This window comes from Amphiura filiformis, chromosome 2 (assembly GCF_039555335.1).
Source record: "Amphiura filiformis chromosome 2, Afil_fr2py, whole genome shotgun sequence".
NCBI classification, from domain to species: Eukaryota; Metazoa; Echinodermata; class Ophiuroidea; order Amphilepidida; family Amphiuridae; genus Amphiura; species Amphiura filiformis.
In genome coordinates, this window is record NC_092629.1 from 68,540,177 (window position 1) to 68,554,045 (window position 13,869).

At 34.1% G+C, this 13,869-nt stretch overlaps 1 protein-coding gene across 1 annotated transcript; it reads right to left on the reverse strand.

Moving 5' to 3' along the window:
- Positions 1-6,401: 6,401 nt before the first annotated feature.
- LOC140142406 (galanin receptor type 1-like) lies at positions 6,402-7,616 on the reverse strand. Its single transcript, XM_072164378.1, has one exon. It carries the CDS (start codon positions 7,614-7,616, stop codon positions 6,402-6,404), a length of 1,215 nt encoding a protein of 404 aa, XP_072020479.1.
- Between the last annotated feature and the right edge of the window lie 6,253 nt (positions 7,617-13,869).

Consider the following 13,869-nt stretch of genomic DNA (forward strand, 5'->3'; position numbering starts at 1 on the left):
CGAGCGCTATTACAAACCTACGTCGATAACAACTCGATTTTGAAAAAAAAATAGTATCCGCCTAACACATTACTAAAAATAAAATATAAAAAAACAAAAGAAGATTTTCAAAAGGGATACCAATATTATTGTCTACCCAAATGTGTTTTTGTTAAAAAGTAAATTTCAAAAATATATAATGAGACTCGCAATACTACATGGTTTCCCAACTAAAATTACCGTGTGAATAAATTTGAACATAAGTCAAAAAATAGGCATCAAAATCCAAAAAAAATGTCTAATTCCAAGGTTGACAGGAAGACCATTCAAGTACAACACAATGCACACTAGTGGTTCACTGTAAATGGGCTTTATGTTTTGTTCTGTGAATCCTTTTCGTTCTTTTTGATCATTCTGCTATAACATTTAATTGGGTTTTGTTTAAATTTAAAAATCGCACGATATTGAACATGAAAGCTTGCATGTAAGATGGTGCTTGGTACTTGTATATTTTTCTCTTTAATGTTGATATAATTATTGCATAAAGAATTGTGGCATAAAGAATTCCGGCTGGCTTTCTCATACAAATTAACGTGTTTGGAACATTTCCAAGAAATGGTAATGCAAAGATGTAAAACTTCAACATGACGTTGCATGATATCAAAAGTCACATAAAAAGCTAGTTAGGGTTATCGGACTTTTAATTGGTTTTCAGACTGATGAACCTCTCAGATTATCAACCTGTAATCCAAATTATGATTTTATAATTACCGGATACTTCAATAATTCCAAGGAAAACAATCCAAGCGTGTACAAAAATATTTATCTGGTCATAAGTAGCTCAGATTTTGAACCATGAACTATCCTCTCTGGGCTTGTCTAGGTGGGCCTTGCAGCGGTCACTAAATATTTCGCCGTCAGCAAGGTCAGAGGGGAGGGGCAGTCTCAGGACATGTGGTGATCAGAGGGTTTGTGCATGGTTTGTAGCCTCACTAATATGTCATATCATGAGGGCCCTGATTAAGAGCTAGTCATAAGGTTTTTTTTTTTTTTTTTTTTTTTTTTGTGTTGTTGCCTAGGTTGCATTGTAATCACAAAATGCCAAATCAAAATCAAATATCAAAATCAAGTCAAATTTATGTCCATGTCATAGTTGATACATAAACATACAAGTCACTGGTTTATATATTACAGTGTATAAATGTAGAATGAAAAAATTAGAGTAATTGTGTCGTTATTGTGACATGGAGCCGTTCGAAATGCCAAAATGCGACCCCCTTACTTACGTTACGATACATTACCTTACATTACATTATAACTTACATTAATATTACAATAAACATGAAAACATGCCTAATATAGATGATATTACCCAGCAAACACAAAACATTTTCAACATCATTCGCAAAAAGGCCAGAAAAGGTTGCCAGAAAACGTTCAAATGTCGGATAATATAAAGGACATAAAAGGGTATAAAACATAACATGCATAACATTCAAAAGCATGCTGATAACCTGCTGCAAATATTTTAACATAATGTTATTTAAATGTTGATAAAATATTTGGCAAACAATTGTTGCACAAATATTTTATAATAACATTTTGAAAACATTGTTAAAATATTGTTGAGTGTTACAAAAACGTTTTAAAACGTTTCCATGACCTTTATATAACCCGACATTTAATCTTATTAAAACGTTTTATCTAAACCAAAACTCAAAATATGATATGTTTAAAACGTTATAAAAACATGTGTGTGTTTGCTGGGTATAGATTAGTCAACTAAACCTACTAAAAATGCACTATATAAATATTCCTTGTGTGTCACAGAAGTCCTTTTAGGTAACAGAAACTGTTCGTAATACAATACAAACAATTTGACTCACGCATCAAGGTCAAATTTTTTTTATCGGTTTTGACCCCAGTAGAGCCTACAAAGTTCAATGCTTGGACTTTTTGCTCAAAAAGGATTAGAACGTGAGTGGGTAAGAATGGCTGAGCCGCGGAGCGGCGAAGCCATTCTTACCCACTCACGTTCTAATCCGCGGCCATTAACCGACTTAATACACACCTATGACGTCGCGCTATTGTTTTACCGCTCCATTATTTTTCACGAATGGAGTGTTATTGAAATAGGTTGCTCTTTACAAATTGATCAATTACTCATTGATGCCGGACAATACACTAATATAATGATCGTACTAAATTTTAGGTGCGAGTGCAAAAATAGTCCGACTCAGCTTTATGTAAAATTTCTATAGAAATACCCATCATATCACGATCCAGGTGTTTAGTTCAAATCATCCGTAACCACCTTCTTGAATTATAAAGATTTAAAATGTTTGTTACACAAATTGAATAAACGTAGATTCGTAAAATCATCGATATTTGTGAGCAATGATGCGTGCTTGCTTAATTTTGCATGGGGATAAATGTCACAAAAAACAAAACCTTGCCCATATACAGCGAAGATCAATTTTGTTCATTTTCTTTTCTTCATGGAATGTAATACTCTGACCAAAGTTGCCCCAAATGCGGGGTAACTTTGGTCAGGCTATTTTCAACCCCTAGGGCACCCTTTCAAAATTATTCAAAAATCTTTTTCAACTTCAAGGTGTAGAAGGGAACCCTAACGTCATAAAACAGAGATAATTAGAAATATATTTGGTTTTGTTTGGAAGCAGTGGTTTAAAAACTCTGAAAAGTGCCCAAAGTTACCCGTTTTACGGTATCGGATAGGCCTACTGATCGATGTAAGTAAATATTCAAGCATGCCAAAATACCATCAGATGAAACATCAAATATACTAATGACAAATAAAATTATACAGAAAATAGACCTACTGTGGCTTTTATCATTATTAAACATGCCCGAAGAGAACGATTTGAAAATAAACAGATTCATAGGCCTAAATACATTGATACAGAATGTGTATTATGTATATGTAGCAATGTTGCCCAAAATATGACAAATTATATGTAGGGCCTAAGCCACTGAAAACGTATAAAAATATAAAGAAGGAAAAAAAATGTTATAAAAAACAGTAAGCGTAGAAAGAAAGCTCCAAATAAATAAAAGTAAAGGCCTACGAAGTAAAGCCTAAGTGAGGGTAAAACACAATCTTGCATAATAAGTACAACGTACTTAGCCAACAATTTAACCTGCCCGTTTTGATCTTGACTTGCTTTTCACAGATTGCATTGTAAGGGCTCGGATAGCGACGTTTTTACGTATTTTGTTTGTGGCACCTAAGAGCAAATCAGACACATCCTTCTGATATCAAATAATTTAGATTTTTATTAAATTCGCGATACAATACACTTTTTAAGGCAAATCATTAAAAATTGATATTTTTGAAATTTAACAGTCCTCAAAGTAAATTGTATAAATCTAACGATATGCAGTAAATAGTAGGAAGTTGGGTTGAACAGCCGTCAATCATATGAAAATTGTGACCTTCATTATTAAAGATATAGATTTTTTCCTCAAAACACTAAAAAATGTAGGTCTTTTTTTTTTTTTTTGTTTAAGTTCTATATGAAAGGTCAAATTTTCAATTGAGTCGGCTTTTCATCCCAGCTACATAGGCCTATAGTTTAATTACATATCATTAGATTTATAAAGTTTACTTCGAGGACTGTTACATTTGGAAAAATATAAAAATATGAAATTTTAATAATTTGTATTATATCGCGAATTTCACAAAATCAAAATTATTATTATTATTAGATATAGGGACAATCCTCGTATTCAGCATGCAATTCGATATGTCTGATGTGCTCTCAGGTCCCATGACAATACTGTGCAAATGTTGCTATCCGCTTCCTCAATTTATTGTATTAATGAAAATCATTTTCTTCTTGTTTTTCGTATCATTGTTTTGCATGAATGAAGTGATGATAACAATACCGCACTTTTCGCAAATACTTGCTTTTCAAAAGTGCAATTGATATTAACACTACATTCGTAAATGCCAGTACTTTTTTTTTTTTTTTATTTGCTTTTCAGAGAAAAGAGAAAGGCATTTACGAATGGCGTGTTATTGTGATCATCGCTCCATTCGTGGAAAATAATGGAGCGGTAAAACAATAGCGCGACGTCATAGGTGTGTATTAAGACCAAAGAATTCTCGATTTGCCAAAGGTGGTAATTTTACACCCTCCGGAATTTGTCCTCGTGATACTCGGCAAAGAAGTACATTTTAATTTATAAACCGTTAAATCTAACATTGCTGGTGGCCTATTTGTTTACTTAGGCTTTGGAATTGGTCCGTCCCGAGAGATACATCGAGTCGAGGTTCTATGTATCATGTTCTACTTTTTCGTAATAACCAACGTTATATTAAAAGGAAATGGAGTGCTGTATTCTCGATTTAAATCGTCTAACTATTCATTGTAAGTTGAGGCAATTTTGGAGTAGCTCAAAAATAGATTTTGATTATACTTGGAGGTTGGAGTACTTGGGTAGAATGTTACAGTGACAAGCATTGTTCGTCAACTTTTCTTAGTTTTATGCAGTTTTCAGTCAGGGATTACATACAGCATCTCAGTAACCAAATATCACAGCAACTTCATACTATCATCAGCTAAGAAGCATATGACAAGAAGTACTTTCCAAAATTTGTTTGCATGTTAATTAGCTAATTTGCATATTTAATTAGCGTTAATGACATATTTTTTGACAAAATGTAGCTCAACTTCTGAACATGGTATACAGTTGGTTCAGGAGTTCAATTAAGCTCTTTCAAAGTTCTGTGTTTTCAACCTATTTGCAGATACTTAGGTGAGGTCATGCTACTATTTGAGAAAAGCAATACATGACTAGTGACCCTTCTGCATTTTACTGAAACTGATAAAAAAGTGATTTCTTATCTGAACTCAATTAGGTCCAAAACATAGCTTAGGGTTTAAAGCTAATTCTAGCCAAATTTGAAGTCAATAAGGGGTGTAGTTTTGCTTCCACATTTTTTTTGAAAATGCATTTTCGGTAAAATATGAAATAGGAGAAAATCTACATTAAAGTTATAATGTTGAAATATGAATAATAATTAGCTAACTAGTATAATATGTGGATTAGAAATTATTATTTTTAGTGACATATTACTTGAACTTTATATATGAAACAATTTGTTCTGTTCCATTGAGATATTTTGGCCTGTAATTAATTTCTATTAGTGGATTACTTTAATAACACTGTTTGAAAACAATAGAATACATAAGAAATGTAATGTATTGTGTTATAAAGGATAGATGCTCATTCTGACAGTTTGTTGCGTCATCTGTTGAAATATTTTCTCCCGGAACCTTTGAACGCAATGTGCGATTTGTATCAAATAAAAAGTAAAAGAAAGCTGAATGTTTAAGTAATATCATAAGGGAAATTCCAGAAGTTGTTTTTTAGCACCCAATCCCTGGTACTCCACCTTAAAGGTAAGTAAACAAATGACATTAAACCTATTTTTGGCTCACTTATTGCAGCAATACATAATACAGTTTCCCCAACCAAGTGTTACATGATATAGTCCGTGATTATATATCTTTGATTCGAAATAATATATATTCCAGTATACTCTGGATATTATTGTTAGAGGGTGCTGAAGGTGACCTGACCCCATTCATACCTGATAAGAACAGCTCGGGTAATTATTCATATTGAAAGCAATGTTGTCCTGATGCATTTTGGCAAATTTTAAATGGGATTTTTTACACAGAAAAGTGTGACACCAAAGATGTTAAGATCGGTTGCACGGTACCTTTGTAAGGTATTTTTGTGGGCCTGAGAGCACGTCAGACACACCTAACTGCATTCTGAATACAAGTCCTTCTAATATCAAATAATTTAGATTTTTATTTGAAATTCGCAAGATAATACAAATTTTATGGCAAATTATTAAAATTAAAATGATCTATATAACCCGTAATGATGAATATCAGACCGTACCATAAACCGCTTGTGTGGAACATGCTTGCACGTTTTAACTAATTTCCTATAATCATAATGTTTCTCTTTCCTTGCGAATGTTGAAAAAAAAAAAAAAAAACAAGAACAACAACAAGAGCAACAACAACAACAATATCAATTCAGCCCAACATTTGCTCCAGCCTTTTTTCAATAATTGTCACATAAATACTTGTTAGTTTAAACAGTGCAGCTGAAACTAGCTCACCTTATATCGCTTAAAAAACAACAATGTAGGTTGAAGCTGGCTTTAAGATTTATAATACACGCAATTATTATTCCACATGAACACTTATATGTTGTCATCAACTTTTTTTTTTTGGCTTTTGGCTTTTGGCTTGGCGCAATACTATGCCAGGCACTGTACATTCAAATTCAAGGCACACAACATCTTTTTTTTCCTTTTTGTAAGGCGCAAGAAATGCAGTGATTAAAAGTAAACAACTTGAGGACTTCATGTTGATCTAAATGCGTGTGTTCAGAATAGAGCTCGTAGTAGTTGAATACCTGGAGGATGCATTGCGTGTTGCGCTAATGCGTTTCGCATTAAGGCGTGTCGTACTAAGGCGTGTCGTACTAAGGCGTCTGCGTATGGCGTTTTGTATTTTAGCATCACATCGAAAACAGTCAAAAACTCTTGTTAATGTATTACGGTGAACCGAACTCATAATAAACACAATCCATGGATTTAGACACGAATTAGCCAACGCCATGTAGTAATTCAAATATCTCAAGTATTTTGGCATACCTTCGTTTTTAGTTACTTGCAAGTCTTTTGTAGTGACAAACCAGATCGAGTAGGCGTAATGTGGAAACCAAAATAAGGCAAAAAATATCGTAATAACAAGTACAATATGCGCCAGTCTTTTGCGAGCTCTAATTTGAAGAGCAGCTGACGGGTTCCTGGCCAAAACAGACGTGTTACCACTACGATACAACGTCGTTACAATGCGATAATGGTGTAGAATAATAAAGATTAATGGGAATACGTACAAAGATAAAAACAATATGAACATATACGTTTGAGCTGGAATAGATTTGACCGGCATATACAAACAGTTCAAATCATTTATTGTCGTTCGTGTAAAGAATAACACTGGAGCTGCAATAACTATTCCACTCACCCATGCTGATGTAACAGTTAATAACGTTTCCCGCAGATTTCTTGATATCCGAGTTTCAAGTCCCCTTACAATAGCGGAGTATCGTTCTCGGCTCAGGGCTGTTATTGAAAATATACACGAAGCTTGTGCTATTATAGGTACATAATGTCTAATCTTGCAAGTTGCGAGACCCATTAACCAACATGGTCGGCCGAATTCATGTTTGATATAAAAGGGTGCAGTACTTGCTATGTACAGAAGATCCGCAACCATTATATTGATAATTAGAAGATTTGGAGCACTTCGTAGATAAGAGTTTCTAAGGACAACAAGTAAAAGAGCAACATTACCAATTACTCCCAAAGATGTAATTGCGAAGAGGAATGTCACCACAAAATTCGGTCGAATTGGATAGCGTCGGCAAATAGCGTTAACAAAATTCAAAACGTTAAATATATACTCATCGTCATCATGATTTGTTGATGTTTCATATAGTAAACTTGTAAATGACGTATTTGAGAAAATGGCATTGCCATGCATAGTGTTGTTAAATGACTGTCTTGGCGGTAGTAACATTTTCATCTCCTATGTATAAGAACCAAATTTGACTTATTGTGTAGAGTAGAATACACATCCACAAATTAACAGCCACAATGCAGGCACAACTCTATACTGGCTACTTGTGAGACTCGGATTTGCCTTTTGCATATAGAATCCAGCAAAGTTGTTCACCGATGATATCCACACAGTCAGCAAATGCTAACACATCTCTACATATCGACACTGCGCTTCGAACTGGTTGCGCAAATCCGCGCATGTTGGTTTTTTTAGAATGTTAAGAACTAATTTACGATAAACGTTTGAATTGTCATTCACAGTATACTCATGAGTATCCACGTCAAATGGATGCAGCATATAGGTGTGTCACTGCGGTGACTTTACATATGGTTACAGCGCAACAAATTGCACTATGATAAAGATGTTGACTACGCGCGTTCAATATTATAGTGCAGTGTTTGGACTTTACTGCAACTTGCAAGAGAGGACGCCACTGAATATTACAGGCTGTATAAAATGAATACCTGGAGGATGCATTGCGTGTTGCGCTAATGCGTTTCGCATTAAGGCGTGTCGTACTAAGGCGTGTCGTACTAAGGCGTCTGCGTATGGCGTTTTGTATTTTAGCATCACATCGAAAACAGTCAAAAACTCTTGTTAATGTATTACGGTGAACCGAACTCATAATAAACACAATCCATGGATTTAGACACGATTGCACTATCACTCAATTTTAATGATTTTTGTAAAGGTAAATGTGTTTTTAAGTAACACTTACAATAATTGTCAATTGCAACTACCGCGCTAGATTTTCCAGGGATAGGAAGGAGACCATCCCTGTTTTTTGTTGTTGTTTTTTTTAGGTTTTTTTTTAACCATGTTTATCTATGAAATTCCTGGTTCCTTAATCGACATAGCAGCTTTTTTGTATCAATCCGCATTAAATTATGTTGCTCTTCACCTGGATCATAGACCTGCTCTGCGATCGTAATAGCGCCACCTGTTCAAAAACGTTTTTAGAAGGCATAAAGGCATTTTTATTAATGTCGTATTTCAAGCGTTAACTTCCGCTGTACGAGGGTTGGTCAATAATATCCCGCAACCATTATTTATCTCCGCTCATGCATGACTTAGATGACTGTTACTTACGATCAATAAAGTTTGTACCTTTGTCTTTCAAAACGCACTACAATTAGTATCAGAGTACCTTTAATTACGTAATCTCATTTGCATAAAGTCATTGCTATATGTACACTGACAATTGTCAACATTGGCGAGAAATTTGAATTGGCTTTGAGGAACGTGTAATAAAAAGAAGCAGAAGTAAGGACCAAAGCAGTTTACAAGCCTTATTTTTGGTATGAGGTAATCTGAGTATATTCAATTGATAATTGTGAAAGAAGAAATGTATCCGTCAACAGATGAGGAAAGGGACCGTCTTTGAACTTCACCAAAAATAGGCCTATAACAACAAGCAAAAATGGTGTGAAAATCGCGAAAAAGAGCCCACAGGGCAGAAGAAAGAATCCAAATTATCTCCAAAATAAAACAAAACCAAATATGGTTATTGGTATGGTATTAGAGATCATAGTCAGGCCAATAGAAATTGTTGCAACAAAAATAGAAATATGCGCATGCGTTGATGGTATGCATGATTGAAAGTACCAAAAATGTATGAAAAAAGTAAAAATTCATCAAAAACGCGCTAAAAATATGACTAATACAAGGTTTGCGGAACAGTAGCTGTGTGAGTGAATTGCTATACCAAGTCTTATGCTAAGATTAGAAACACCTTTCGAAATTCAAATTTCTTATTCAATCCAGAGCCTCTCTATGGTGTGCTACTTTAATTACAAAAACATGACCTTTTGAAATTAAGGGTTTATTAAGAAAGACATGTTTATGGTTTCACCATTGGGACCTCCCTTTTTTATAATCAGTAGATACCCAATCAAAACAGGTACCATTGGTTAAATTTTGTCATCGATTAATCTTTCTATCTCTTATTATGTAAAGAACAATGGGTGATAAAGCCTACTCAAAATTGGAGATATTCAACACGATTTCTTTTCTTTAATAAAAATGGTATATGTCTAAAAAGAGTCCAGCATCATGCCTATGTTATCGTTCTATAAAGCTGCAAAAACCGTGCCAGATTCTATACTTTTATTCTCTAGATATTTGGAATTATGTAACAATACCTCAATTTGGCGCGAGATTTTCTTGACTACTTTTCACCATAAATCAGGCAGTGCCCATACGCTATTGTGTTTATGCTAATGTCATTACGTAATCAAGCATTCAGCATCGCTAATACATATTCGTTTTGAAAGACAAAAGTACAAACTTGAATTTAGCGTAAGTAACAGCCATCCAAGTCATGCATGAGCGGAGATACACCATAGTTGCGGGAACTTATTGACCAGCCCTCGTATATAGAACTACTTTACATGCACTCAATGCATATTAGTAAATAGCCCGAGGTACTCACACCTCCGTCATTACTGTTTCCACTGTCCTTCTCCGTACGAAGGTCTGAGATGTCTACCTAAAACCTTTCCAGGGTACACATAAAATACCACTTTTTCTTATAAATACCACTTCCTACCATTCGTCACGTGAAAATGAGACTTCAACAAAACACATTTGGTGCATGTTCGTAAATTTTGAGCACATTTGAGGATGTAAAAGACCATACTTGTGACTGTTATCGTCGCCGTGTTTTGAAGGAGTGTGACGTCATCACCGCGACATGAGTTCAGGGTGCCCCGTTTCTACGTACGTACGGCATTCGTGGTCATGATGTTTCGGGCTAATTAGTAGATAGTGATAAAATCAAAATCAAAACTAAGCAAGTTGTGTTTTCACTAAGCTAGGCATACTTTAAAGCAAAACAGTTGTAAAGTATATCTAAGAAGATTGAAATTGGAAGCATTTTGCAAAGTTTTGACAAATAAGGAGCCCCGCCGTAGCGGGCGCCTCAAAAGATCGATTTTCTACGGTGCTTAGTTCAGAAGGTCGAAAAAATCAAGCGTCAACAATTTCATAGACAGAGGTCAAGATTAAAAAATGGTCCGATTTCTTCGAAACTGGACTCAAAATACTCCTCTTAACGTAGGAAATCTCAAACATGTACAATACAAGTGCATTTTTGCATTGTCATGTCCCCCGTCAGAGTTCATGCAGGCAAAGTCCTGTAGAAATATGTACAAGCATAGCATTGATCGATAATTTCATCCGATTCTGATGTTATAAATTATGTTCCTATTTGGTTTGCCGAAAGGGGTAGTTTAAGACAAATTTCGATTGAATCGGTGCATTTTGACAATTAGGCTCTGTGAATGAGATATTTGATATGGAACTGATTTACTCTATAATATAACTTCTGAAATATGCACCCTAGTGCAATATGACTATTGACTTTATTTATTCCTAGCAATGAGAGGTAGAATTTGTGGTATCCTTAAACACAAAAACGTTTTTAAAACGTTTTAAATAAGTTATATTTTGGGTTTTGGTTTAGGTAAAAACGTTTTAATAACATTAAAATGTCGGGTTATATAAAGGTCATGAAATCGTTTTAAAACGTTTTGTATAAAAACACACTACAACAATATTTTTAAAATGTTATCGAAATGTCATTGTAAACTATTTTTGCAAACATTTTTGGCCAAATATTTTGCCAACACTTAAATAACATTATGTTAAAATATTTGCACCCAGCAAACACAGAAATGTTCTTAAAATGTTTTTCACAAAACGTTTTAATAACATTTAAATGTCGGGTTATATAAAGGTCGTGAAAACATTTTAAAAACGTTATTGTAAATATTTTGGGCAAACATTTTTGCAAAATATTTTTCAACCCCAAAATAACATTCTGTTTAGAATGATTTGTACCAAGTTTTTAAAAATGTTTTTGGAATGTTATTAAAACGTTTTTATACCCTTTATATAACCCGACATTTAAATGTTTTCTGTAAAACATTTGTGTTTGCTTGCTGTGCAGTAAATTACCAACAAATGTCATTTAATGTTATGAAAACGTTTTATACCATTAATGTACCCTTTATATAACCCGACATTTAAACGTTTTCTGACAACCTTTTATAACCTTTTGCGAATGATGTCGAAAACGTTTTGTGTTTGCTGGGATATTACGGCATGATATTAATTAATAGACTTATTATCACTAATATTAATTAATATAATTATTATGATATTAATTATGATATTATTAATAGACCTAATATATTAATTAATAGACATATTATGACTTTTGACTCCCTCATGGGAAGTATAGGGGGCATAGGAAAGAAATGGAACGAATTCTAGATTTATATTTTGAGGTGTAAGGATGCAAAAAAACATTTGTTCCACTGATGTAGGAAAACTAGATGCTGACTCAAAAATCACCCAATAGCACTTAAGATTATTTCATATTTATACCAAGATAACTTAAGATTATTAATAACATATCTTTTGAAGCCGTAATGACTTTTTAATGAAGGATTTATTTTGATCAAAACATTGTCTTTGTGGCATACCCCTACTGCTAACACGTTCCACAGGTTTGACTATCAAACGTGCGAACGCAGTATTTTTCTAATCACGTTATCATGAATCAATACGCATTTGTTTTGTTTTAAATACGTTTCTAGGGTTTATGTTTAGGTTAGCACAATGGAAGCTCTCGTGGCAGTACAAACAATGAACAAAATAATATAACTACATCAACATCAAGAAGTACGTGTATACCATTTCAATCAGGATAATTTTAAACTAAGATAAGGCGACGAAAAGAGAACCCCTGTTTTACGGGTCCAACCTGCACAAATTTTACAAGATTTTTTTTTCACTGTACAAATGAACGATGCCCCTAATTACGAAAATATTGGGATGTTTTTCGTTGTATGTGCATGTGGGGGTGGGGGGAGTATGTGTGCATTCTTCCAAATTGCAAAAAAAATAAAAATTGTCTTCCAAAATTATAATATGCAATCATTATGAAAGTTTCCAATACATTTGGACGCGAAAAACATTGGGAATTTGCAAAGAAACAACATAATAAACTTCACCTCTATCACTCGAAATATCTCGCACTATTTGGATTAGGACGGCGAGTGCGGCCTCAGAGTTAGTCTCCTACGCTCCCTCCACATGTGGAGGGAGCGTAATCAAACTTCGTAGGAGACTACGTAGGAGACTACGATGCGATCGTTCTGATATATTATCATAATTTAGAAATGATGATAACATGTCGGACCAACAGAAAATCATCCCGTTTTGCTACAAATAGGGCGAATTTGACAGTTTGCTCATAGTTGGAACACGTGTAAGTATTACGAATATGCCAAAAATCGGTTTAAAAAAAATAAAGGTATATTCTGAAAAATAAAGGTCGTACATTAAGGCTTTAATAGTGATTAGCTGCTTTCATCATTTGCCCTCATGGTATATTGTTTTCCATCTTTTTTTAAAAATATATTCTATATATATGGCAATCATAATATAAGTATAAGCAACTCGTAAAATACAGCTCATGGGTTAATAAATGTGACTCGGAATGACGCATGTCGTGTGGCAGTAACAATCGTATTGATTCGAGAGAATTCAGCATAGCACTTGACAAAGGCGCGTGGAGTGGCCGGTTATTTTCAATCTATCATTTTGTTCCCCATATGCTTTATTCACTACGACAGAAGTCAGGACGTTCGAACTGAAGCGTTGTTGTCACGTACTTTCCTCAAGTATGACGTCGCGTTATTTAATTTAGAAGTTTACATTTTACAGGAAGTTGGCCCTACACTTTGTTAATGTAAAGATTACACATTTAAAATTATTGTACCCATCACTTCTATGGCGATAGAAACAAATTAGTTCGATCTTTCGATCGACCATCAATGCTTGGTCGATCCCTATTATTTATGAAATCAATTAATTTACTATTGTTAATTGGGATAAAATAGTAATTTGTACCTGTAGTGATATTGACCAATATAAATTTAGCGTTAATTCTGATTAATTAGTTAATAATTCATTAATAACAAGCATCGAAGCAGCATCGACGGTCGATCCAAAGATCGAACAAATTTGTCTCTGGTGCCTATGTCTTATTTTTGCAGAATGTGTTTTGTCAATTTAAGAATCAAGTGATAATTCTGTTTTTGGTGGTTTTCGAACGTTTTACCTCGAGATGACTACTTATCTGAACTTACCTTAATATCAGCCTGTCAAATAAAGCGCAGTCTACCTCTTATTGATTGTAGCT